Source organism: Hipposideros armiger, unplaced genomic scaffold (genome assembly GCF_001890085.2).
Source record: "Hipposideros armiger isolate ML-2016 unplaced genomic scaffold, ASM189008v1 scaffold_66, whole genome shotgun sequence".
NCBI classification, from domain to species: domain Eukaryota; kingdom Metazoa; phylum Chordata; class Mammalia; order Chiroptera; family Hipposideridae; genus Hipposideros; species Hipposideros armiger.
Genome location: NW_017731416.1, coordinates 1,807,432 through 1,834,980, shown reverse-complemented (window position 1 = coordinate 1,834,980; position 27,549 = coordinate 1,807,432). Strand labels below are relative to the sequence as shown.

The 27,549-nt window shown below is 37.5% G+C and overlaps 2 protein-coding genes across 2 annotated transcripts in view; one reads left to right on the top strand and one right to left on the bottom strand.

Moving 5' to 3' along the window:
- Positions 1-12,371, bottom strand: part of CDKL3 (cyclin dependent kinase like 3) — a 49,227-nt gene extending 36,856 nt beyond the window's left edge. Inside the window, exons 1-3 of the mRNA XM_019642157.1 lie at positions 12,246-12,371; positions 7,488-7,670; positions 3,791-3,985 (exon numbers count right to left, since the gene is read on the bottom strand). Coding sequence (XP_019497702.1) covers positions 3,791-3,985; positions 7,488-7,670; positions 12,246-12,254 — 387 coding nt within the window. The 5' untranslated portion in view covers positions 12,255-12,371. The remainder of the gene's footprint in view (positions 1-3,790; positions 3,986-7,487; positions 7,671-12,245) is intronic.
- A 345-nt stretch (positions 12,372-12,716) lies between these two features.
- On the top strand, positions 12,717-26,251 carry UBE2B (ubiquitin conjugating enzyme E2 B). Its single transcript, XM_019642222.1, has 6 exons — positions 12,717-12,879; positions 15,032-15,112; positions 16,529-16,554; positions 20,236-20,325; positions 23,763-23,851; positions 24,960-26,251. Exons 1-6 carry the CDS (start codon positions 12,836-12,838, stop codon positions 25,086-25,088), a joined length of 459 nt encoding a protein of 152 aa, XP_019497767.1. The 5' UTR covers positions 12,717-12,835; the 3' UTR covers positions 25,089-26,251.
- The last annotated feature ends 1,298 nt before the right edge of the window (positions 26,252-27,549 follow it).

Sequence of the window (27,549 nt, the reverse complement as noted above, 5' to 3'; positions counted from 1 at the left end):
CCTCCACAACTAGACTGAAGAACAAAAGGACAGCAACTTGTCTGTTCCCCTTCCCCCAATTCCCCAGCACTGTTCCTCTCCCCCAATTCCCCAATTTAAAAAAATCTTTAAAAAATATATAATAATAAAAGTAAAATAAAATATATTACAATGTTAACAATATTGTACAAATAATAATTCCTTGTTTGGAAGGCTTTGAGTTTAAAATCCAAAAGCAGAGTTAAGAAAATACACAAGAGAAAAAGTCTAAGATGGCAGAATAGGAAAAAAAAAAAAGAAAATATGCAAAAGTGGCCTAGATTTAGGGAAGCAGGGCTTTGTGGAGTGGGGGTGGGGTTGGGGCTAAGGAAAATCGACAATCTTAAGATATTGATCAAAATTATTTATAATTCTTGAAGTTTACTGAAAATTGGATAAAATTTAATAAGCTCCTTAAGAGTAGGAACCAAGTCTTTTACTCAAGGCTGCATCCTCAGGACCTAGTACAATCAATATGTGTTACCAGAAGATGCTCAATAAATATTTGTTGACTAAATAAGTGAGGGAATGAAAAAACATTTCTCTCTAGTAAGTGGCCAAATATTTGCATTTAAATTCTGACTGCTTCCAAAATGGTTTTGAAGAGGCTTATAATATTAACCAGGTCAACACTTTCAATTATAAAAACAACCAGAATGAAAAAGGATAAACTAAGAATCCTATAGTTTGTTACTCCACTGAACATTAAATTTCTATTTGAGCTGCCTAGAAACCAATATAAAAAAGAAAATATGCCTTCATTATTAAATGAAAGAAGGTAAACAAATACTTCTGGAGATGAAAAGCTTTTGCTGATACTTAACTGTATTTGACTTCATGAATTCTTATTAAGAGGAACATGGGATATCAAGGTAGACAATATCTCAGAAACTGCAGCTATATAAAAACCCAGTCATTTTAAATTTGGAGACATTAGGGGCCAGCCAAGTGGCGCATTAGTTAAGAGCTGGCTTGGGACACCAGCCCTGAGCAGCAGGGCCCCAGTTTGGATCCCACATGCGGGCCAGTGACACTGCCCTCTACAGCTAAGATGGTGAACAACAGCTCAACCTGGAGCTGGGCTGCTGTGAGTCGCCGGTAATGGCGTAGGCTGCAGCCCCTGCTGCAGTGGGCTGGCATAAGCTACTGTGTGTGGCCGGCAGCCAGCATGAGCAGCTGGCAGCAGGTATGAGCTGCCAAGAGCCGCCGTGAGCGGCTGTCCAGAGGGCGGCGACCAATCTGCCTCACCTGGGAACAGCACAATGATAATACCAACATGGGCTAGTGAAGCGACGTCCTCCACAACTACGGTAGACTGAAGAACAAAAGGGCAGCAACTTGTCTGTTCCCCTTCCCTGATTCCCCAACACTGTTCCCCTTCCCCAATAAAATCTTTAAAAATAATAATAAATTTGAAACATTAGGGAAATGAAGTTTTCCTTTCTTGATTTTTGTCAACATGAAAATGACCTGAAATCATCAAGTCCAGAACGGAGATATCCAGATAATAACTATGATAATATTTATTCTAATGAGCCACTTCATTCATTGCTGCCTTAATTCTCAAAGGTAACTAACTTTACAACATTCTGTGAGGTGAGGGTCAGGGATAGTTTTACTCCAGGTCCTAGATAAGAACAGAAAATAAAAGAAGGTGGGTCTCTCTGTACACGCCTCTTTCTCTGCTACCCCACACACCCTCCTGGGTATTCTTCTATACTTGGTGCTGAGGACTACCTTTTACTTTTCTCTCTGTCCCTTCAAGAGTAATCCATCACTAGCTCGTCAACCATAGCCACTGTGAGGAAGATTCCCAAATCTGCATATCCAATTCTGACAACTTCCTAAGGCCATGTTATATAATTGGTTAACCACTATTTTTACTTAGAAATTCTCACTGTCCTTTAAAATATTCATGTACTTAAAAGCAATTCCCCTTCTAAAATTAGAAACTGCCAATGGCAGCATAATTTTCCTGCTCTCAAATTTAAAATCTTGGAATTATCTTTGATTTCTCCCTTTGTTTGCGTCCCTCTTATATCTAAGTAGCTCCCACATCCTGTCATTTCTCTTTTGAAGTCCTTCCATCGTCCACCCACCATCCCCCTCTCCCGGTTGTCCTTCCTCTCCTTCCCATTGCCACTATGCTACACTATGCTAGTCCAAGCCCTTACCACTTCGGATCTGGGCTGTCACAATGGCCTCTCCCCTGATCTCCCTGTCTTTCTCCATACTTCTCCTCCACTCTTACCAAAATAAGCTCGGGTTTTGTTTTTATTCTATTATAGCAATGCTCAAAAGCCTTCCATAGTTTCCCAGTGTCCTCAGGAAAAAGTCCAAACTCCTCAGGATGAATTTCAAGGTTCTGGAAAACCTCTCCCCAGGGCACCTGTGCGTTCTTATCACACTTTACCTGGTCTCTGTAGGCTGACTTATCACCACTGTCTGCAGTCCTCTGCTAGGCTCTCCCCCTATTCTGAACGTATTTCCTCCTAGTGAAATCCATCCTAGCTGCAGTTCAAACCTGTACTTCCTTTCGTTTTACCTCCTCTTTGAAGTCTACTCTCAGTCTAGCTCATACTGGTATCTCCCTGTAGTCCCAAAACATTTTTAAAGTCTCCTATAGATAAGGCACTGTAGGGATAACATGACTAATCCTGGCTCCCTACCAGCACTATTTATTGAACACTTAAAATGTGCCTGATACAGTGCTAAACACTTTATACCTACTATCTAATTCGATCTTTACAAAAAATCTGTGAGGTACTATAGTATCATTTCATACATGAGGAAAATGAGGCTCAGAGAGGTTACATGCTTTCCCTGGGGCCACAGAGTAATGGGGCTGCTACCTTTCATTGCTCAAGTTGTGAACTGCACAAGTTGTGTGGTTATCCATAGATAAGCTGGTGGGTAAAAACCCAAGATAGTCTGATTCCAAACACTGTGTGCTCTTAACGATTGTATTATACTTCCTCCCCATGGATCCAGCTGGCAGGGAAATTACTATCTGAATTCCAGTTGCTATCACAACCATGTATTTCATAGCCGCAAAATGGGATGCACTATTAATAAGACAGAAAATTAGAAATTAAGATGTCTGAGAAAGCCTGGGATATACAGATTTTATGCCTCTATCACTAACAAAACTTTTTTTGAGGGTTTTACTGTTATGTCCTAAATACATATCTAACTTTCCAGAAAGTAGAGCTCATGTGAGGAACAAAGTGTCTCCATAAAAACCTGCTAAGCTAAACACATACTAAGCAATGCTGAAGGCAACACTGAACATCAGAGCAGTTGACCTTCTTTCCTTTCTTGAGTTTTTTATAAGTTAAACCAGGCTCTATATTTCTCAGCTCCTTTATTTCTCCTTTCTTCCCCCAAAGTCATCCACATTGACTTGCTAGTCCCCTGGCCTAGTTTCCAGCGCCTACCTTCAAGCCTCCCTTCTTTTGAGCTAGCCTGACTTTCAATGTTTTTTAGTGAATTTTCTCTAATAAAAGATGTTCCAGTTGACTCTTGATGCCTCCATACCAAATGATTAATAACTCCTTTAGCATCCCATACTTGGTCTGCCCTATAATTATAAATATTGTGTGCTCAATATGTTTTTTGGTTCTGCAAAATTGTAAAGTAGTGACCCCATTTTCAGGATGTCAGTGTTGGACAGAAAAATAGTTTTAACAACCTTCATAAAAGTAGAACAGTGTTTAAAGGGCACTTATGATTCATACACATCCTATTGGTTGGCTTACTCTGAAGCACTTACATTATTATCGTGAAGATATTCAATTGCTCGAAGGATCTGGAAGAGGTATTTTCTAAGTCGTTTACTTTCTAGTCCGTGACAATAATGTTGTAACTCATCTAATATTGTGTGGTCAATAAATTCAAACACCAAATGAATTTTCTTTTTCTGTCTAAAAACTTCAATCAGATTGACCAGGTTTTCATGACGAAATTGCTATTGACAAAAGAGACAGATTTTTCATAAATTATTTCATATACAATAATTTGTATATATAACACCTAAATCATTTTTAAAAGCAGAAATATTCTCAGCTTCTTTTCCTCCGTGCATTTCAACAGAAATTTCTCAACTGATTTGCTTACATTCCTATTTTAAGAAACTGTTCATCTATTTCATAATTAATACTTATAGAACAAAGGGAAATGTTACTTTGCTTCAAGTTAGCATTTGATTGCTTATTAAAATAATTTAGAGTTCATGTACTTTAACGCAACTTGGTATGCTGCTAAGAGTTATCTTCCTATTCTTTTATTTATTTATTTATTTTAGCTGAGCCATTCTGCCACCTATTGGCAGCTCAGCTCAGGCCAGGGCTTGAACTGCTGTTGCTCAGAGCTCGCACTCTTGAGCTAGCTCTTAACCAACTGAGCCACTCTGCCAGCCCTCTTCCTATTCTTTAACTTGGTTTGTGGTTAAATTTAACATCTGAAATTTAAAAGGTCCTTATATTTTCAAATAAGCATGGATTTCAATACCACTATGTGATCTGAATTTACAGAAATTAATTATTCTCTCTGAGTTTGGTCCTAAACTCTCGAAAGTAAAACCTAAATTCCAGGTGGACATTACAAATTCATCCCAGTGGAACAAGAGTATCAAACTATCGTGAAACTTTTCAGATATATGAAATACCAATTTACAGGAAATTTACATAAAAATACAATTATTTGTGGGTACATTTTTGTTCTATTCTATTAAATATTATGATATTTTATCCTACTAGAATAATATTCTAGTATTCTATTAAACAAGACATCTTTTTAGACTCTTAACAATCACTGTTAAAATAATTTCAAGATGTCAAAAATGGCCTGTTATCAGCTTAGAAAACAAATGGTTTAATATTTTATGCTGCTCATTCTATTTTTCAACACAATAACTTGATAACAATCAATTCTTAAATATTTAATTTTTTTTAAATTACCAAAAATATTTATTCATTTGGCTAAAAATTAAGGGGTTATATTTTCAATGTTGGATTCATTAGAAAAGTATAGTTTTATGAAAAATATTTGCCTTTATTCCAATGGCACAATATCAATTTTTCTTCTTATCTGTATTAATACATAAACCAGTCCTTAAAACATGACAAACAGAAAAACATGCCAAAATATAATACCAGCTTCCTTTCCTATTCTTGCTCCCAATTTTCCCAGTTTGCAAAATGCCGAGTGCTGCAGCAACAACATGCTGGCAGAGTGAAAAGAGCTGTCTGCTTTTGGACACTACAATATTAATCTTTCAGGAAGAAAAACTAACGGTTTCCTGTCCAGTCTTTATTTTAAAGGCAAAGCAGTTAAGGGTTAATGTGAGTTAATAAGCATTAGGGAAGATCAACCCAGGGTAAAGGAACCAAGTACCTTCTCAGATAAACCCTAGTAAAGATAACCTCAAAAGCACCTAGTAAAGATGACCAGCAGGCTCTATTACCCCTTTTCAAGTTGTTTACTTTTGCTTTCCTTCATGACTAGACAACTTTTCTGGAGATACTCTCACTAATTACTCTAACTGTGATTTATTTAATGAAATTCTAGCAGATAAAAATTTAGTTCAAATTAATTCACTGTGGCTATCTTTTTAGACTAAGAATGTTAACTAATCCAAAAAATCTGTTTTGTGGAATTAAAATTCTATAAGAAATAAACCAATACGAATGGTTAAGGTGTCTCAAAATAGTTTGCATAATAGTTGTAATAGTAAAGTACATTTTTAAATTCATCTGTGTTCTTGCCACATATTGGTTTTTACCAAATGACTACGTAGAAAAAAAATCAGCTTAAATGCAACAGAGTTGAAGAAAGAGTGAAAGACATTGCATGGGAAAAGGTCTCCTTCTAGTCAGATTTCCACTTACAGTGCACAACAGTGTCTTATACAATAGTATTGTTTTAGGTCATCAGGATAAGGACTGGTATCTTTCACAAAATTATAACATCTTTACTGACTTTAACTTTTCTTTTCATTGTCTAGAAACAGAGCAGTTCCAACAATTCACATATGCCTAATATAGTTCTTCTATTTAGAAAGCAAATCAATTCATCATATTTAATATGGACTTACAAGGCATATTGCTTTTGTATCAGATAAAAATGAACAAGAGTATCTTGTTTTCTTCATCACATGAAACACCTAGACTACATTGTCAAGGTCATAAACCTTAAAGCATCTAGATAAATTCTAATATATAAAATACATATATAAACACTTTTTAATCACTTAATTATACCCAATCACCTAGAAATGTTAATGCTCCTTTCTTTACACTCTTGAGTTCTTTGTCCTGTGTGACCTGTCATACCTATACAAAATTCTATCTTCCATCCTGATAGCTTCTGATAATGTCCCCCATTTCTAAAAGCCTACTGGTCATCTTTACTTAAATGTACTCCTGTCCCCTCAAATTCAAATTCCTAAAGCTGAACTAGTTCCCAAACCATGTCTCTTTTGGGTCTTACATATTTCTAATGATAGCTCACCCAACCTCAAAGATGCCTTAGACTCCTCCCTTTCTACTTCCTTCTACACTCTTTCATGTCTTCTTTTGCAATATATTAGGTTCTAACTTTCCTTTCCATTCAAATTGCTGCATTCCAGCAAGGGTCCTCACTACATTTATCAGTATTCCTGAATTAAACTCTTAACAGGCCTATTTTTATCCTTTCAGTGCTCCACTCTATTTTTAAAAAACAGCGCCAGATTTTTATTTATAGTTTCTTTGAATTCAAAACCTTCACCTCTTAACAAAATCAAAATTTAACTCCTTAGCCCCAAAGACAAGGCTTTAAAACATATCTCCAATTTACTTCTCTAATCTCACTTCCGTTTCTGTGCAGGAAATGCTATAAGCAAATGTTTCTGCTTTGTCCTTTGTCCTGCTTTAGCCTCTCTGAGCTGATGCTATTCCCCTAACCTGTAACACAACAGTTTCTCCCTCTAACGTAAATTCTACACATCATTTAAGGTCAAATTCATGTCCCAACTCCTCCAAGAAACCTTCCCTACCCAACAGGACTTTGTGCTAATCACTTGGCATTTATGATGAGTCACTTGTCATTCAGTATTATTTTTATATGTCCTACTGTCTGAATAATGAAAGTCCTGAAGAACAGGTACTGTCTTTTACTTCATGATAGCCTCAGCATCTGGCACAATGCCTTGCACAAAGCAGCCATTTTTATTAAGTGTTATACCTAGGCTATTTCTTAATAATTATTTCACAATATTTGGCATAACTTTTGTTCCATTATACATAAGCACATTTATCTTGTATCATTATAAAATTAGAAAATGTAGACAATAAAGAAGGGTATCACACTTGTTTTCCTAGTACATGTCTTACTGCATGTGTTAACTGAAATATTCCTTATATAATTTTTTATTCCACAACAACTTTTCTTTTGACTTACAGAGAGCAATTAAGGCAAAAGAAGCAAACCTTCAGAAACTTTATTTCTCTCGTTGCAATTTTGTTGACAGATTTTTCTGGTTTCTCATAAAATATTTTAATGGCCACTATCTGCCCAGTATTCTTATGTTTACACTTCATGACTGTTCCATAACTTCCCTCTCCCACTTTTCCAAGGGTTTCATACATCTCCATTCTTAAGCCCGGCTTCTTCTTCATAGAAATAAAGAAAGAAAATGTTAAACCTTTTATTTATTCAAGCTGGATAATACATTTCTACAATAAACCAATACGTCAAAATACAGAAACAGAAAAAACAGGAATCTTTTCCGCAGACCCTGATTGTCTTTGAAAACTCTGTGAGCTCAGCAGTAAGATGTCCCGTGGGGCTCCAACCCTCACCAGAACTTCGGGAGCCTCCCGCTATCTCGATTATTGTCATCAACACTAAGATTTAAGATTCTGTCTCTATACGTCACCTATCCATCATGGGGTGGCTCACACTTCCAGTCATGCCCCAGACATATATGAGGTTTCCGTAATACTGCCTGCAGTCGCCCACAGAACAGGCCCCGGGACCCAGGAAAACCTCGATCCGGCCCGCTCCTCAAACCAGATGTCTTAGGGTCCCAGACCAGTGTCACTCCCCTCGCCCTGCAGACGAGCTCGTCCCGGCAGCAACCACCGCCTCAGCCCATTCTATAGTCCCGCGGGCCTGGCTCTGCGCATTCCCAGCGGGGCAACACGACACCGACCCTACTTAGCAGGCTGGCCCCACTAGCTCAGCGGCCCACTACCATGGCAACGGTGCCGCGGGCCTAGCGCGCAAGACCGGAACATCGGCCGCGCCGGCCTGACCCGGAAGGGGAATGAGAAGACGCGAAAACGATTCCCGGTGGACTCTAAGTGGAAGTTCTCTTGGGGGTGGGGTGGAGGTGAGAAGTACGGGTTGCGGTTGATCAAACTGGGGCCTCCTCACCAAGTTATTTTTGAGCGGAGATGGGGGCGGATCAGCATTTTGACTGCAGCGCGAGTGACGGCAAATCCTCTATGAAAAGGGAACCAAGGCGGATTCTTGTCCTACCTGCGTTTCGCATATGCTCCCAGGCAAGAGAACACATGTTGCTTATGCTTGGTCCTAAAAGGATGTCTGGTGTCACGAAGTGGAGACATCTTGTAAAATGAGACTTCCAAACAAGTCTGGTGTAATGTAGTTTTCTGAGTTACCTAGTTACGTTCAAGCTGGATAATGCGTTTACACAATAAACTGGTATTTGAAAATATAAACAGAAAAAATAGGAATCTTTTCCACAGACCCCGTTTGTCTTTGAAAACTCTTGAGTTCGACCTCAGCTATCGACATTAATTCCTAAAATGCGGATAAGACGGTAATTAAATCAACATTTCTGGAATGCCTGAAATAAAGCGTTTAAATTTTTCCGAACTCCTAGTAATCCTTTTTTAAAAAGTCACTACATGTCTGGGCCGGCCAAGTGGCGCGATGATTAAGAACTGGCTTGGGATGCCAGAGGGCCCCGGTTCTGATCCCATATATGAGGGCCAGTGACACTGCCCTCCACAGCTAAGATGCTGAACAACAGCTCAACCTGGAGCTGGGCTGCCGTGAGTCCCCGAATTCCCCAAAAAAAATCTAAAAAAAAAAAAAAAAAAGTCACTACATGTCAAAACTCTAAACTCTTTGGGAAAGAAAATAATTCAAAGTGTTGTACCACACATGGATTGACATACAAGAGCACAGGTGAAAAAAAAAAAAGCTGTTATCTAATTGCTTTAAGAGCTAGATGTGGGGTTCTGCTGGCATGACAGCCTCCAATGAATAACAAGGATATCAGTGGAGCAAGTGTTCAGGTATTTCTTAGGGCTTTCAGTTCTTTTTTATGTAAAAAGAGTTAAATGTTAAAAGACCAAATCTCACTATGCTGCCCCTAAATGAGAGAGCATCATTATTATCCAATAAATTTCAGTCCAGTGGCTCAGTTGGCTTAAGAGCGCAAGCTCTGAGCAACGGGGCCGCTGGTTCGATTCCCACATGGGCCAGTGACATTGCGCCATCGCTGAGCTGCCAACAGGTGGCGGGATGGTTCAGCTGGTGTAACAAGATTGCCTGTTAGATGGTGGGCTATGCCCACCGGCAACTAAGACTGAACACAGCACCATAAGCTTAGAGGCCACGAGCTGCCGGTGGGAAGCCAGATGGCTACTGGCGCCCTCCACAACAAAGACTGAAGAACAACTTGTCTGTTGCCCTTCCCCAATTCCCCAACACTGTTCCCCTCCCCCACTTTCCCAATAAAATCTTAAAAAAAAAAAATCACACCTATCTACTCGCTGGTCCAGGACCTAAGACGTCTGGTTTGAGGAGTGGGCAAGACCGAGGTTTTCTTGGGACCCAGGACCTGATCTGTGGGTGGCTGCAGGTAGTATTGTACGAACCTCTTATTTGACGGGGGCATGGCAGGCAGTATGAGAACACATCTCATTAAGGCTAGGTGAGTTTTTAAAAAGACCCCACCCCCAGAGATCCTAATTTAAATGAGATAGGGTAAAGGAACTGGTATTTTAAAAGCTTCCCAGGTGTTTCTATGCTGCTAAGGTTTATACTGAGAGAGGAGTGGGAGAGGAAGAAGTGGTCATGGTTTTTGTTTATCACCACCAAAAGAGTTCAGAAATGTCTTTCCGTTTAAAAAGTTGTTCAACCATGTTATAAAATATTGGGTTGTCGGAAAAGTCATGACGCATTTTTGCAATGAAAAACAGAAAAAAATACGTCATGACTTTTCCGATAACCCAATACTTTCTAAGAATAAGAATGTTATAGTAAATCTCATAGTGGGCCCTGACTTGCTGTAAGCATATTTATTAAATATCTGTTCTGGGCTAAGTATTTGCAAGGGACAAGGCATGAATCAGAGTCCCTGCCCTCAGTGAGCTCATAATTTAGAGATACAGAATCACTAGTCTAAAATTATATAGCTTCAAAATGATGCTTTCTACTGTTAAAGAAAAAAAAAAATCACAGGCCCAAAATGGTATCACCAGAGCTAAGAGCCCATAATACCAAACCTAGATTTAATACCTTATCTAATTGACATTTCAACCTCTCCCAGGAAAAGTCTTGACCACAAAACTCCAGACTCACTATCTCGAATTTTCCAGTCAACACCAATGAAGTAATCTATCACGTGGGCCCTCTCCACTCCACCCTCGAAGAAAGAACAGGCAATCTGCATGATAAAAACCCTTCCCGTTCTCTTCCCACCCAAAAAGAAGTCCCTGCTCAAAAATAATCCTTTTCTTTTGTTAATAGTTCTTTTATCTTCTTTTTATAAAAATCTTCCATTTTGTAAAACCCCTCAGAGTGCCCTTCTACTTGCTAGGTGGGATGCTGCCCCATTCATTAATCGCTAATAAAGCCAATTAGATTTTCAAATTTACTCTGTTCAATTTTGTTTTTTAACACCACAAATAGGTTATGGTAGGTCTGGTAACCAGGACAGCTAATGATTCTTGCTCGATACACTGCTATAAGACTTTAATGAAACATCACTGATTTTGTCGAAAGTGTTACTTCATTTTGGAAAACCATAAACTGGGTTTCCAAAACAATTATAAATTGTTAGATAAATGACATAGCAGGGATTTTTTTTTAATTTCTCTTTAGCATTTCATTGCATGTAATCCTACCAGTATGTCTTCACCCTTAGCTATGGGAAGGATTAGGATTGCTATGGCAAGAAGGCAAAAAAGTAAAAATTAGAATATCCAGCTTTTGACAAAGAATCATACTTGTGAATGCACAGCAGGACCTATCAAGAGTTAGTCCTGGCTAGCCTGATCAGGAAGGCAGTTATTAAAAGCAAGAGCTGGAATTCAGGGTTAGAAGATAGGGAGGTACCAGGAAAGTGGGGAAAGTTAGCCCTCTCTGGTTACATTTAACTTTGGGTAAGTTGGGGCAATTCTAAGGTCCTTCCTTATTCTATCTTCTCATCCCACTTTGGGCTGAAGTATTCACAGTCCTCTCCAACAGTCAATACCTTTAAGCCCCGCCCCTGCCCACTGGGCATTTCTGGAACATTAGCACCTCACCTGTTGGTGTGAAAACCCAAAATGAGTTATCCAGGCTAGCTATGTCACGCCCCCCTCCCCCCTACCACTCCCCTCCTCTCCCCCAGATCTAAATCATATTTTTAGGTTTCTTTGACAACCAACCTTCCATTGATACGCTCTCTGGAGTCCTCATACCCACACTTATTGACAAACACGATGGCACCCCACCGTAGCTAAATCCATGGACTTGGATACAAATCCTCACAGGTGAACAGACCCATACGGGAAAAACAAAATTCATAATTCCACAGGGAGTGTGAATAAACCTTGGACAATCTACATCGTTCTTTTCTCTTTGCCCAGACTTTCCAACCTGAAAACCCCACTGCAACGTACATACATACACACTATTGCATGGCCCTAAGAAAGGATTTCAGGGGATTTTACTTTGTATGGGCCTCAGCATTCAATGCCACACTTACTAGAAAAAACTGAAGGCCCCCATCACTCTTCTTCATGTACCAGATTTGATAAGCCATTGAACCAAACAGAGGAGATTTTAAACCCAAATTATTTTCGGCTCAGTTTTAATGACTTAAGAAGCAAAACAAGGTTTGCTTCCGCCACGACCTCTTTGATTGCCCTCCGTGTTCATAGGACGAAATGGATGGAAAACTAGTAAAGGTATATGCCCGCCCTCAGCCCAGTCGATTTAACTACCTGGTTCATTGACCTGGCTGAGAATCAGATCTAGGAGACGCTCTCACGTGATCCGTTCTAATCGCGTCATAGGGACACGTGGTTCTAGATACTTCGCCCCTTCCCCCTCAGGGGTGGATTGTTGACAACGCCGCCAGCAGTCACGTGGTTTTACGTCATCCCTCCTCCTTTCCCTGAAATCTCCGGCTTCGCTTGAGTCCCTCTCTCCCCACCCGGTCGGGCCTAAACTAGTAAAGGGGGGAGACAGGGTGGTGTTTCGGTTTCGGTGTCTCTTAAATCACAACTTCCAGTCTAAACACAGAGAAGACTAACTTTTCGATTAGTTTAGGAAGCCACAATGGATAGGGTCCTGCTGAAAGGCTACTATACGAGCTCTCAAACGGCCTATCCCCTTCTGCTCCACCCCTCACTCTGTGGTACCGGCGGAGGGCGGAGGGATCTGGAGGCGGCGGAGGGAGACGTCATTGCAGGGTTGTTTGTGCAGCCTCGGCGGCGGCGGTGACCCGCAGTGATTCGGCCGCCGCGCCGGGGGGTGGGGGGGCTGCGCGGGACTCTTTTCTTTCAGACTGACCGCGGGGCAGCTGGGGAGCATGTCGACCCCGGCCCGGAGGAGGCTCATGAGAGATTTCAAGCGGTAAGGCCCATCACTTTCGCCTAATTCATGGCTCCTCCCCAAATCTGCGGGCCTGCAGGGTGGGGATCGGGATACCTTTCTCTCACGATCCTAAGAGGGCCGACCGTGGGCCCTGCGGCACCGACAGAAGGCCAGCTCTACCCCCAGTTCGCACTTCCACATCTTTGCTTGCTCACTCCTCTGACGTAAGACATTTCGATACCCCCTCCCCCCCAAAAGTAAAAAGATGGCTGTGGGCTGTCCTAAGATTCGTCGCTGCCTGCTTGGGCCAGCTGCCCGTCGTCTCGCCCTAGCGTTCAAATCTCACCCCCCACCCCCACCCCTACCCCTACCCCTGCACCCTGCGGCGCCCCCTCCTTGTCTCCCAAAAGCGAGCTTTTGCGGAAGCGGTTTTCGCTGCTTGCTGCACCAATCAGCTTTGTTCGATGGCCCTGCGGTCTCCTCGGAGTGGCAGGGTTGGGGCGAATAGCTCCCCCACCCCCCATTCTTCTGCAGCGAGGGTGGGGTCTGCTGCGCGAGGCCCGGAGGTGGTTAACCCATCCTCCGAAACCCGATTCTCCCCCGCCCGCCTGAAAGGACCTTGAGAACTGGCTTAGAGACCTGGGAGTCGAGCTGGCAACACCGGCTGCCAGTGCCTTCTGGAACTCAGCTCCGTGGCCTGGTGTATAAAGCCCTATCTATAGCCTCCAAAGTCTGGAAAAATGCCTTCCCAGAGACTGGCGCTAACCTGATACTCCCTGTGCCTCCTTTTGTAAAATAGGGTTTTGTTAAGAGGTGTGGGGGTTAGTGAGAAGGAAGTGGATTTTTTTCAGTTGCTTACCTTTGATTGAACGCTTGGAGGTACGGGGTAAAAAGTGACTGAGAAAACTTAGTATTGCGAACTTCTGAACATTTTAAGTGTTTTTCAAGGGAGACTGCCTTGATTGAGACAGAATATCTAGTATAAAATTTTAGATTAGCCGCTCAGGAAGTACCCTCTTAACTTCGCCATTATAAAGTCGTAGGTGAGGCATTTGGAAGCTATTGTTTTGGGCTTTGGCCAATTTATCATTGAATATATTCGTCACTTCTCTTAACCAGTTGCGTTTGGTGGGCGTCAGGCAGCATAATTCCGCTATGGTTTCCATCCATCGTAATCCGTCCATCCTAATCTGCTTGAGGTTCACTAAAAATAACCATTTTTATGTAGGCTAATTTCAAAGTATACTACATGACAATCACTGCATATATAATATATACAATATAGCATTCATTTGTTACTGAGATGAGTCTTTAAAAGGAAATGCCCTATCTCGTGCAAAAGCCGTCTTCTACAGTTTGAAATCAGTAGATTTCAGACTAACTCCTATGAATGAAATTTAATAAAATCCAGTTTGTGTCCATTGTTAACCCTGGTTTCTTACTGTGATTCCCCGCTTTATTCTGAATTGAACACATGGCACCTTTGCTAATTTTCCAAGGGTCTCCAGGTTATGACAACTTGACTATGACAACGTTGGAGGTAGTAGCTTTGTATTGAGTCTCCTGATCTGAGAGGTACAGTAGATTTAGTGTTAGTGCAGAGCCTCTAAAAGAGGGACTGACAGGAAAACCTAACAACTGAAGCTTTGATTACTTTAAAAGCCATTGCCAATTGAAGCAAATGGGATAAAGGAACTCTCCAGCCTAAAATTAGTTTCCTAATTAAATTGAATATGTGTTTTCAATCGTTTAGTGTTTACACTGAGGTTTTTTTGTTTGGGGGGTGTTGGGAGAGGTTTAGTGGCAATGTTGCACAAATAGCTGTGGTTAGGACTCATACAGCAGCAAAATTGATCTATAAAAATATTTTTTGCAGTTGAGGTTTTTATTTTATTTTTTTATTTGATTGAGGGCAGCCTGTATACATTAGTTCTTGAAGAGATACCTTAATCTTGATGATATTTGAAGAGGTATAGTCCCAAGCCCTTTGGAATTTTACATAATTTATAGCTAAGTGTATATATACCTCGTCGATTTTTTTTTTAAGTTATATGATTTATTCCAGCTTAACACAAGGACAGAAAAATGGTTTTAGTTTGTGTTTCAAAGTAGATGGCGCATAGGTGTTCTGTTTGGTCTTTTTTTCCTGGTCTAAATGTTCAACTTGTAAAATTACTACCTGGGTTTCTAGATTGCAAGAGGACCCACCTGTGGGTGTCAGTGGCGCACCATCTGAAAATAACATCATGCAGTGGAATGCAGTTATATTTGGGTGAGTTGAAGGATATAACAATTGCTAGATGTGGTGATTCTGTAAGAAAAAAATGTGTAACAACTAGGAAGAGAGGCTAAGGTGGAATGGGGATGTTACAAAAACTGCAAGGTAAATTAGAAAAATCATTCTGATAAGGGTTTTGGCAGTTACATAAAATTTATTTGCATTTTGGTATTAATACATATGATTTTATAACGACTTTGGCTTTACTGATAAATGTACCATTTGAAACTAAAGGGAAAAAGATAAATTAGTTTGTACAAAATGTACAAAGCAAATGTTTATGCTTTCATTCTACTGGAACTATAAAAAGGCTGGGAACCAAAAATTTGAGAATTTACACTGGCAAGAATTTAAATGAAAAATATTTCACAGCCCAGTTTGAAGTACAGGCGATATTGCGGGTTTGGTTCCAGACCATCACAATAAAGCCAGTCGTAATTTCCCTTTTTTTTTTTTTTTTTCGCTGGTGGAGGGCCTCGCTTTAATTTGTAAAAAGGCAACATCTGTGAAGTACAATAAAATGAGGTATAGCTGTAGCTGAATGGAGCCTTGTGAGAAGGCAGTCTTACACTCTACATATTATATAGTGGTATATTGCATATATGCATCTTTAATTTAAAATTTCCTATGCCTTTTCTTTGGTTTTCCCACACTTGATCTTTTTTCTTTCACTCTTTTTAAACTAGGATTTTGCACTAAAACTTTAAAGATAATACTTTTGTAAACAAGATTCTGAGTTGCCACTGAATCAGTTGAATCTACTTTAAAAACTAGTGAAAAAAATGTTCGTAGTTCACCCTTCTACAGTAAAGTGATTATATTAAATTTAGGCTGTTAACATGCTTATTTGAGATCCAGAATATGCCTTGCAAGTAATAATTACATTTCATGCTGCTGCTTAAGAAAAATGAAATTGGGGTTCAGAGGCAAGGAAAGGATTTGAGCAAAAGAAACTGGCTTTCTTGGTGATTTCAGTTATGTCTATCCAGTTTGAGCAAGAGATAAAGGTCTGTTGAAAAGCAGAACACTTTGATGTCATGATTATCTTAAAGGGTGTTGATTTCCATTTTACTGATGTAAATTGTAAATGGGACATTCTGTTAAGAACACATATATTTACAAAATGATTGGTTGTTATTTATAAACTGAATTTTTTTGTGCTAAAATAATGGCTGGGTTTTTTTTTGGTGGTTTTTTTTTTGTAAAACCACCCTAAAAGGAAAACTTAGAAAATGCAAGTTACCCTTTATACTTCTATAAAAATCTAGGGCTTAGGTGATATTAAACTAACAACATCTTAAAGACTCCACAAATGATCAGAATGAGCCCCTCTTTCTCTGTTGAAAATCAGGAAAAAGCAGAATGAAAGAATGAAAAACTTTTTTTAATCAGAAATCTTCTTGTTTTCAGACCAGAAGGGACACCCTTTGAAGATGGTGAGTCATTCTCGTATGTTTTCTATAGTATTGGGCTTTTTTCAGTAGAAAGTTGTAACACTAATGCATCTACTTAAAACTATTTTCTGTTGTTAATGATCAAATTAAAACTAAATGCTATTAAGTTATAGTTTACAAAGGACTTTCTTCCCACCTCAGCTTGATCACCTGTGTTGCCAGTTACTGTTACTTTGATTAATTAGCTATAGAACTGTAAGCGTAGATGGTAAGGGTCTATGTTGAGAAGAGTTTAAATTTTGATGGCTTTGTAGCATGCCAGCGATGTCCCTGAGTAAACACCAGGAGGGGAATTGTGCTTTTTTTCAAACTTTGTTATCTATATTGATAGAATGTTGAGCTGAAATTGTTTTTAAATACACATAGCTACCAGTAGTATCACATACAGCTAGCATTTAACATCCATAAATAATATTCTGCATAATCTTTTTCATCTTAAATTCAGTATTTTCACCAAGAGCCAGGAAAACGGAAAACTAGTTCTAATATATATTTGTAGTTGAGCTTCTCAAATGGATTTTAACCAGGTATTTAGATTTTCCCTAGTTATAGCATGGTTTTAAAAAAAAATTGTTAAACCAGTTTGTTCTTGTTATCAAAATGGCTTCAGCATCAAGGCTATTTGTACAAAGATAGTGATTGCAGCACTGTTTTTAAGGAGATAACCTGAATGTACAATAGGGGAAATGGTTAGCAAATTACGATATTGCTATGGAATATTATGTACCTATTAAGGAATAAGGTGATCTGGACATATGACAACGTTGCAGAATAATGTGTGTTGTAGTGTCACGTTTTTACTAAGTACATACGTGCAAGCGTGTGTGTGAAAGGGTTATGTATCTATCACACTGCTATCAGTGGTTACCTCTAGGTTGGGATAAGGAAGAGAAGTACGTACTAAACTACTTCAGCTTTTCAGTCTATACCAGGTGGTTCTCAAAAGTGGTCCATAAACCCCTTAAGTCCTGAAACCCTTTCTGGAGTTCCATGTGATTACAACTGTCTTCATACCAATACTAAGACATTATTTGCCTTTTTCACTGATTTGATATTTGCTCTGATAGTACAAAAGCATTAGTCACTAAAACTGGACCTAAGTAGTTTAGCAGCTTGGCACAAATCAAGACAAGTGTCACCAAACTGTACTAATACTTGTATTCTTTGCATTTTAAAAGATGCCAGTTTCACTTAAAAATGTCTGATGAAAAAGTAGAAATTACTAAATTCTGACCCTTGAGCATACACCTTTTTAATATTCTGTGAGATGAAGTGGGAGATATGCATATGGCCCTTCCTTGTGTACCAAAGTATGATGATTGTCTGGAGGAAAAGCAGTTGTTTGAGTTGCAATTTGAACTACTGCTTTTTTCATGGAAGATTTTTTACTTGAAATAGTAACTCACAAACTGTGATTGTTTAGAGTTGAGTACTTGGCAGACATTCTCAAAAGTGAGCTGTTAGGTCAAGGAAGGCCACTGACAGAATTTGTTGCTGCTGATAAAAATGACAGCTTCCCAATACTTTTAAGACTTCTGATGAGATCAGTGGGTATTATTACCTATTGTGATTTTTTTTGATGGTATATAATGGAATATGGTGACATTTAGAGGGTTTGTGTAACAGTGAACCAATATTTTCCAAATGACCAGTGTATAACAGGAAATTATGGATGGATAAAAGATTCATACAATGTGCAGCAGCTTTTAATGTAACCGATGCAGTAGGTTTATATGGTTTCATTGTAACTAACATTGTAACTGCATTGTAACTAACCTTTAAAAACCTACCATTTCTTTGGTATAATACCAAAAAATATCTACAGTTATCTGAAAAGACTCCTTTTTTCATTTACATATTTGTGTGATGGCCTGATTTTCTTTGTGTGCCTCAACCAAAACAGTGTATTGCAACAGATTGAACGCAGAAGTAGCTAAGAGAATCCAGCTGTCTTGTTAAGCCAGTCATTAAAGAGATTTGCAAAAATGTAAAACAGTGCTTCACTTCTCACTAACTTGGGAGAAATATAACTGTTTCTTCATTAAATGTTACTTGGGTTAATGTGTAATGAATGAGTTTATAGTTATTAATGATACATATTTTAAGATTTTCTGAGTTATAATTTCTAATACAACATATCAATTGTTACAGCCAGTGGTGTGCTGGAGGTAGCTTATACCAGTTTGTGAGCACAGATTGTTAAAAATTTGGGGAATTTTTACAAGCTGGTTATTAGAGACCCAGTATTTAAAAATGAAACTATTGTTTTAGTTTTGGTGGCAATATCATACAATGGCATGCTGTTGCATGCATCTCTTTCCAACTTCATATTCAGTGACTTCACATTGGAAGCTTGGTGGTGGTTGGGGGTAAGAGTATAAAAGGGGTTCCGAGACCCCATAATATGGGGGAGCAAAAACCCCAACTTAAAAATAGCTGTTTTGTGTTTGCCTGAAATTTTTACATGGTGCATTTTTGTAATTAAAATTAAAATATAAGCTTTAAAAATGCATAATTAGGTATGAGGTTGTCCACACTAATTGTACATTTCATAGTACCTCTATTCATATATCAAAATATGAAACAGTTATCACCTTTGATTTTGCTTATATCTTTGGCCTCCTTAATCCCAAATTTCCAAATAACAAAAAACGTAAAGAAGTAAGAGTTTTTGTATACCAAGTACATGACTAGTGAAGGAGATAAAATATTTGACTAAACACATGCCTCTAAATCTTGGTAAACTGAAATCAGGAATTTAGAATGTAGGTTCACCAAGGGTTTAATTTATTTTCAGTTATAGTTGACATATCTTGTTTTGTAAAACTGCATTGGTGAACTAAGGAAAGCATCCCGTACAGATCTGGAGTGGTTTAAAGTTTTACTGACTTCACTAGGAATAAATCTCAACTTAGTATGTCCCAGGGGCTGTAGTTAGAGGTCTCTCCATCCTTAGGCGAGTTAACCTCAAAATTAAAGGACTCTAAAAAGACAAACCCAAAACCATTAATAATGTTATTTCTGCAGAATAGAGTTGGAGAGTTCGTAGCTTTTTTGTTTGGTATGGACAGATTGACTTTGTTACAAATGCATATTTTTAAAAATGTCTATGCCTTTATTGACCATAAAATACTAATATAGACTGATCAAAATGTACCATGTTGGTCTATAAACCAACAGTAGTAGGCAATTACACTAATGCTTACTGATACTTGGCATATTTAAGTGAAGGGTTGGTATGGGCACAGAATAGACCTTTCACATTAACACCCATGCCTCTATCCTTTTTCATGTGGTCATCACCCTCTCTCAAAATCTTCTGGGCACCCCCTTCTAAGCTATGATAAACTATCTGTAGTTCCCCAAATATGCATTTTAAGTTTTAGTAGATGGGGCCCAAATTGCCTTTTAAAAATGTGACAGTTAACATTCCCACCAATAGCACATGAAGTGTTAGCTCCCTTAAGTGCTTGCCAATGCTGTGTGTTAGCAGTCTAATGTAAATAGAAGTATATTAGTATGTTTTATGTGCCAAATCAAAATTGGCATTGATTTTTGTGTGGTTGTACGAACATCAATAATTGGGTTGGGAATTCATTGATGAAGAGATTAAAAAGTTATGCTTGCCTTTACTATAATTATTTTGGTTTGTTTTCTATCTAGGTACTTTTAAACTAGTAATAGAATTTTCTGAAGAATATCCAAATAAACCGCCAACTGTTAGGTTTTTATCCAAAATGTTTCATCCAAATGGTAAGTAGCAATTTATTAGACTTTGCAAATATTGGGGCGGTGGGAGAGTTGTTTCCTTCCTTTTAGATCTTGCCCCATACTTCTCATTCTTAGGGCCCACTTGTAGATGATGTTTCCATGTTAATACTAGCCACGTTTTTGTAGCCTGGAATCTTAATCAAGGTTCCAAATTTGAGGTAAAGTTGTTTTGTTTTAATCATTTCTGATTTTAAAGTAATATCTATTTGTAAAAATATGAAAGATATCAAAAAAGAATCTTGTCCACTTAAAATTTAGCTTTTTGGGCCGGCCGAGGGGCGCGATGGTTAAGACCTGGCTTGGGACGCCAGAGGGCCCCGGTTCGGATCCCACATGAGGGCCAGTGACACTGCCCTCCACAGCTAAGATGCTGAACAACAGCTCAACCTGGAGCTGGGCTGCCATGAGTCGCGTAGGAAAAAAAAAATTTTTTTTTAGCTTTTAAAAAAAAAAAACCCAAATAAGTGATAGTACAAATTTGGTATGTTATATGTAAAGTTAAGTAATTTTTTATATACTATGAACATTTTCCCTTGTTAAATACTGTTTTGCATCATTCTTAATGGTTGCAAAATGTTCTGTTAATATGAGTTTACCATAATGTATTTAATCAGTGTGTGTCCAATTGTTGGTGATGAAAAGCACTTAACATTCTTGAAAATAAATATTTTCAAATACCTGTGAATATTTCTTTAGAATAAGTTTTTAGAAGTGGGATTACTGGGTCAAAGGTTTGTAATTTGTTTTTAAGACTTTTTAAAATAAGTTTTTCATTTTTTTCTCTTGTTCCTATTTTCCCTTTTAGAAGTTTCTTACTATTTTACTATTGCTGAGTGACCCCTTTGTAATTAGATTTGCTCTTCCTTGATTTTTTCCTATTCTAATATATTTATATTCCTGGATTATAAAGAGCTGTGCTTTAAAGGACTTACTTTCCAAAATATTTAAGCTCTTGTTCCTTTTTGTAACCTTTGCCCGTTTAGATGTGGCCTTCCCCATCAGGTAACCTACCTACTTTCAGGAGGAACATTTTCAGAGATCCTCTTGACTGCATCTGATCTAATACTGCAGACTACATAAACTGGCTATAGGCAGATAGAGCTTTACTCAAAGGAGAGGTGTATTTTTATATATGTGTCTGGAATCAGTGTGACTTCCCAATAATAGATTTAATTGCTTTTTCCTTCCAATTGCCTTTTTTTTTTTTTTTTTTAACCAAGACAAGTTTACTTTTACTTTTTGTTTCTGTTTTGGGGGCAATTCCCAAGTCATTTACCATTTATTCCACTGTAGCTTTATCTGGCTTAGACTTGGTATTCAGTCAACCCAAATTGTAATAAGGGGGCTCTGTAAATCCAGGTGGGATACACTGTAGAATGTGCAGGGTTATGTGTAAGATTTTCAAGCTTAACTAATTTATAGGGAAATAATGTATTAGGTTATTTTTCCATCCCTCATATTAATAACATGGTTTCCCTTTTTTCTGTTATCAGTACTTTTTTATTAGTTAACTTTCTGTTTACTTTTTTGTTTAAACACCTTAATTGAAATATAATTCACATACCATGCTGTTCACCATTTAAATTATGCGGTTTAGTGGTTTTTAGTATATACACTTGAGTTATGCAACCATGACCATAATCAATTTGGGGACATTTTTATCAGCCTCCCAAAAAAATCTCATGCCTATTAGTAATCACTCCCCATTTCTCCCAACCCTCCAGCCCTAGGCAACCACTGATTTATTTTCTGCTTTTATAGATTTGCCTATTCTGGCCATTTCATATAAATGTGGTTCTTTGTGACTAACTTCTTTCAGCTAACAAGCCCGCATCTGTACTTCATTTCCTTTTATTGCTGAATGATATTCCATTATATGGATATGCTGTATTTTATGTTTGTTAGTCGATGGATGTTAACTTTTTGGTTTCTTCTCAAAAATAGTTATTAATTTAAAACTTTAAAATCATTTTATACTTTTATGGGTTTTACAGAGGTGATTATTTTTGCTTTGGGCTTACTAAGTTTGATGTTCCTGTGGGGTAGACAGTAAGTTGACTGTTGCTCTTAAGCTGAGACTTAGAATCTGATCTAAAGCTAACAATTCTGCGTACCTAGCACATGGATAGTAATTGAGGCCATTGGAGTAACACTGCCCAGAGGGTATGTAAAGGGTCAGAAGGAAGAGGACTGAGGATAGAGCCCTATGAAATAACAGTATTTAGGTATAATTTGCCTCTTCTCCCCCCAAAAACTGCATTTCTTTTTCTATGTAGAGTGATCTGGCTTGCTCCATGAAGCGTTCCACAATTGGGCAGTATCTATAACATTTAAAAGCATTTACCCTTTGTCAACACAAGCAGTTCTACTTCTGGAAATTTATCATACAGATAGTCTTGCAGGTGGATAAAAATTTATGTTCATTGTTTGTATTTTCACATAATCAGTTCAAAACAGAGGGATAAGCCTCCCAAATGTTAAAGACTTCTAAAACATGTTAATCACTTATTATTTTTTAATTATAAAAGGAATGCATAGTCATTGCAAAAAACATCATAAAATACAAGAAAACATAAAGAAAATAAAATTAAGATCCTTCATAATCCTACTGCCTACGGATATCCTCTACCTACATTTTGGCATTTAGTGTTACAAATGTATTTGCAACTGCATATACTTCAAATGAAAATATTTATATATAATTCTTTACAAAAAATGGAATTATGCTATAAATAATTGGAAAATTATTACAATAAAAAAATGTGAGTGTCTTTCTACATCAGTTAACATAGGGTAGATGTATATCATTTCTGGTGGCTATCTTGGTATTGGTTATGTGAATGTAGCATTATTTCTTTTTTCTGTTTTCAATCTAGTGAGGAGGTGGGGGAGGGTGCAGCCCATCCCATGCAGGAGTTAAACCAGCAACCTTGTTGTTAAGAGCACAACTGAGCCATCCAGCTGCCCTGAATGTAGCATTATTTAGCCAGTCCCCTCTTTATGTATGGACCACAAGGTAGTTTCCAACTTTTCACTCTTATAAATAGTATTATAGTGAACATCTGTAAATAAAACTTTGTGTGTCCATGATGATTTATTTTAGAATAATTTCTGGGAGTGGAATTGCTGTGTCAAAAAAATAAACTTTAAAGAGCTTTATTTAAGAATATGTAGGTATATGGAATTTAAACAGATTTGCTATATGGCATGTGTTTAACTCTCAGCCTCCTGATAAAAGGTGCAAAATAAGAGACTTTAATTTGAAGACTGGTTTTACTGTGAGACAGGAGGGGATTTACTTATTTTCTAATGTCCAAAACTTCTGACTGGGCCAACCATTTTGTTTGTGGTAAGGATTTCTCTTAACTGTTGGATATGACAAAGTTAATATGTAATCAGTTTCAGTGTTGTCTTTACAGTGTATGCTGATGGTAGCATATGTTTAGATATCCTTCAGAATCGATGGAGTCCAACATATGATGTATCTTCTATCTTAACATCAATTCAGGTAAATGTATGTTAAAATACATCACGATTTTTCAAGATTCCGTGGGATACAGTCGGCTCCTTTAGCAATCTAAAGACCAAGCAAGCAAACTAACCTACCTTCCTAGCACCCAAGTAACTAATGGCAGAGTTCAAACAAAAACCATGATTTTCAGACGACTGGTCTGCTTTTTCATTAGTGATTGCATTAGGTCAGATCCACAATCATTTTCCTGATCATGTATCAGTAAAGTGTTCTCATAGGTCAAGTATTATTCGTGCTCATGAAGCATATCTAGAAGTTGTGGAGAAGAATGATGAAAAATCTTGGGGACAAATAAAGATGATTGCTTAGAAAATCCACAGGGACCTTAAGAAACTGCCAAATGCAGAGAAGCATTGAGGCTGTTGCCCCATCCAAGAAATTCCATTTCAAAAAAAGAAAGTAGTGTCACTATTTATATAGCCAAAGCACTCTGGCAGAATATTTCAGAGTTGACCTTGAATGACAGTTTTGTGGACGGGTGCAGTGAGGGATGTTTTAGTTATATGGATTTGAAAGGAACAGACATAACATTTTGGTTTGTGACTTTTTTAAAGTTTTGTCTATCACACTTCTGCTTTTATTGAGGTCATCATTATAAACATTGTTTATAACCTTTTTATTTCATTCCTGGCTGCTACATTAAAGGAAACAACATACTGTCAGACATTTGCTAAGTAACCACATAGGTAACTCATAAATAATAGAGTTTAACTTTGGAAATGTTAGTTGCTAAGCTATTTATAGCTATTGTATATTAACCAAATCAAGCTGCTTATTTCCTGGTTTAATGTGTTAGTATGCTGAAGGATGTTCTTTTGCAATTTCTTTTAAATTAGAAGTCTTAAGCAATTGAGAGCTATTTGTTTTAGAAGATTAAGTTCTCTAGCAGCAGGAAACTTCCTACTGTGTTATCAAGCAGATTCTGAAAGTATTTAGACTTAAAAATACGTAAGACATACTAATTTCTGCCATTTCTTTATTGGATAATATGTTATTTTTTTATAACTTCTGTGTACCTTTCCGACCTATGTTAATATAAATAATAATTCTGCAAATCTCTTTTTTCTTCTCTCTTTCCTTCTAGTCTCTGCTGGATGAACCGAATCCAAACAGTCCAGCCAATAGCCAGGCAGCACAACTTTATCAGGAAAACAAACGAGAATATGAGAAAAGAGTTTCGGCCATTGTTGAACAAAGCTGGAATGATTCATAATAGACAACTGGTCTGTTAATCTTTTTCATCATTGTTGTGTATAATTTACCTCTCAGTAGAAAGGCTAACAAATTTTAAGTGCCACAGGTTTTATGGATTCTGCAGAAAAAAAAGTCCTTCAGTTTAGAACCTACAAAAGCTTGTGTATCTTGATTAATGTACTTTTTATTGCATGGTGTGAACTAAGTTATTGCTTACATAAATTTGTAATATATCCTGTTTGTATTTTTTTCCAAGTGTATAATGTTGGTGTGGAGTTTTCATGACAGAATATACACATTTTGTAAATCTGTACTTTTTTCAAATATTGAATGCCTTATTTTTGAATTCTTTAGATTTTTAAATTGGAGAAATGCACTTAAAAGTTTTTTATATATGAATATTACATGTAAAGCTGTTAAAATACATAACTTCAGTGCAAGAGACTTTGTCACTTATTTCCTTATCTGTGTAAGAGGGGTTAATAATAAGTCTCTAGCTCTCCATCAATTGATAGTTTATTTCCAATTTCAAAAGAACAAATTTATATTTTATCAAGAAATTCTTCAATTTGATTCTAAACACCAATTATAATCTCAAACTTTATTTTGAATTCACCTCTATTAGTTTCAGTTGAGCAATTAGACATAACTCGTTTGATTCTACCCAACGCTGTACTTAGGACACTTGTTAGTTACTGTTTCTCCATGCACTACTTACTGTTAAACTGTACCTTTTGTGACTCCACAATTTGTACCTCTACCGTGAGCAGAGAGCTGATGCAATTTATTTTGCTGCTTGGTAGTACTTCAAAAGAGTTTTGATAAGACAGTAAAACCATAAACATTTACCAAAAACCCATACCCCACTATTAACAATGAATAAAAATTGGTGGCATTGGTTTGAGCAAGACAGATTATCTGGAAGGAGTCTTGGTGTAATTTAAATATTTGAAAACTGCCTTTTAATGCAATTGCATATCTGTTTATTCTGGGAAAATGTTTTAATACCAGGGCCTGCTGAGTTGCTTTATCTTGTGGAGATTTATTTTTAATCTCCTAAGTTGTACTGCACCTTAGTTTACTGGATAAATTTAAAACACAGTATTGTAGAAAGCTAACACAGTTATCCTATGCTTTCAAATAGTATAGAAAATGGAAAATATACAAGTAAATTCTGTTGAACCACCTGTGTAGTCTTTCTAGTAGTTAAAACAGCATTTCAGTAACCTCAAGAGTTTCTTGTCATATTTATACTAGCTTAGTAAGCTAACAGCTTCTTCTCTATTGGAAGACTGTAAGGTAATATCTACGGCTTCTATTTATTAAGCAAAGTTTAACACTGGAAGGATATATAAGAGCTGATGGTTCCCTTAAAAAGTTATTAGTTGGCAAATTTGGGGGTAAGTGTAAGATCTTAGGGAACTTTTGATACAAATGAGTTCACTCACTGGAATTATGCCCCCCCCCAAAAAAAAAACAACTATAGATTATTTAAAGGTACTCTTTGGTCATATTAAATGTGTTAAGCTTTATATTCAGCTCTAAAACATATTTTCTATAAACATTTATTCCAGTGAGTGACTCTTCAATTAAATATGCAGTAGCAATGAGAGTCTCCCCTCTTACTTCATTACATGCTATTTGGATACTGCTTCGAAATCAGTATTTATCCTTAACCTGTTAACCTTTTCCTTTTTAAAACAGAAACATTTCAAGTATCGATAGATAATTATAGGGGAATTACATCTTAGTTTGCAGGGAATCTGAACTCTAACTCCTAAGTTCAATACATGTATAAAACTCTTTACTTAGTCCACATTCCCATTGGAGAAAACTCTTAGGAACGTTCTATTTCAATTACCCCTCGTAGTTTTTTCCTTCAGTCTTGAAACATTCTTATTTCTTTGGTTAAATACCAGATGTAAACCATCAGTTTACAAGGTTATGTCATAAATAATGTTTACTTTTAAATTCTACATTTTATAAATGTATGGTATAGCAAGAGGCTAGAACTAAGTTATTTAGGTAAGAAGTTGGATTCATGTTAAAGTATTATATTACAAATGAGGAACCTAGGTACAAATAGAGTAAGCGACTAGCTCAAAGTCAACCGGTTAGTAAATGATAGAGCTGGGATTTGAACCCAGGTAGCCTGGAGTTTTGCCAGTAACTGTGCTATCCCTTAATAGAGATTAAGGGATTGAGTATAGTTTTAGAAATTCTGTTGAACTTAAAATATTCATCCCGATTTGTAAAAATAAAATTCATAACTCTTTTGATTCAGAGTTATGTACAGACTTGTATCTATCCAATGAAGAAGTTATCTTGACCACCACTTTCCACCTCTTTTTTTCTAGTATAGTCTGGATATAGGAACACTTGAAATCTCTGATACAGAGGACTGTGACTTGTCAATAAACCAAAGATTTTCCCCTTCTTAGAAATATCTTTAAATCTGCACAGCCCCCCCCCAAAAAAAA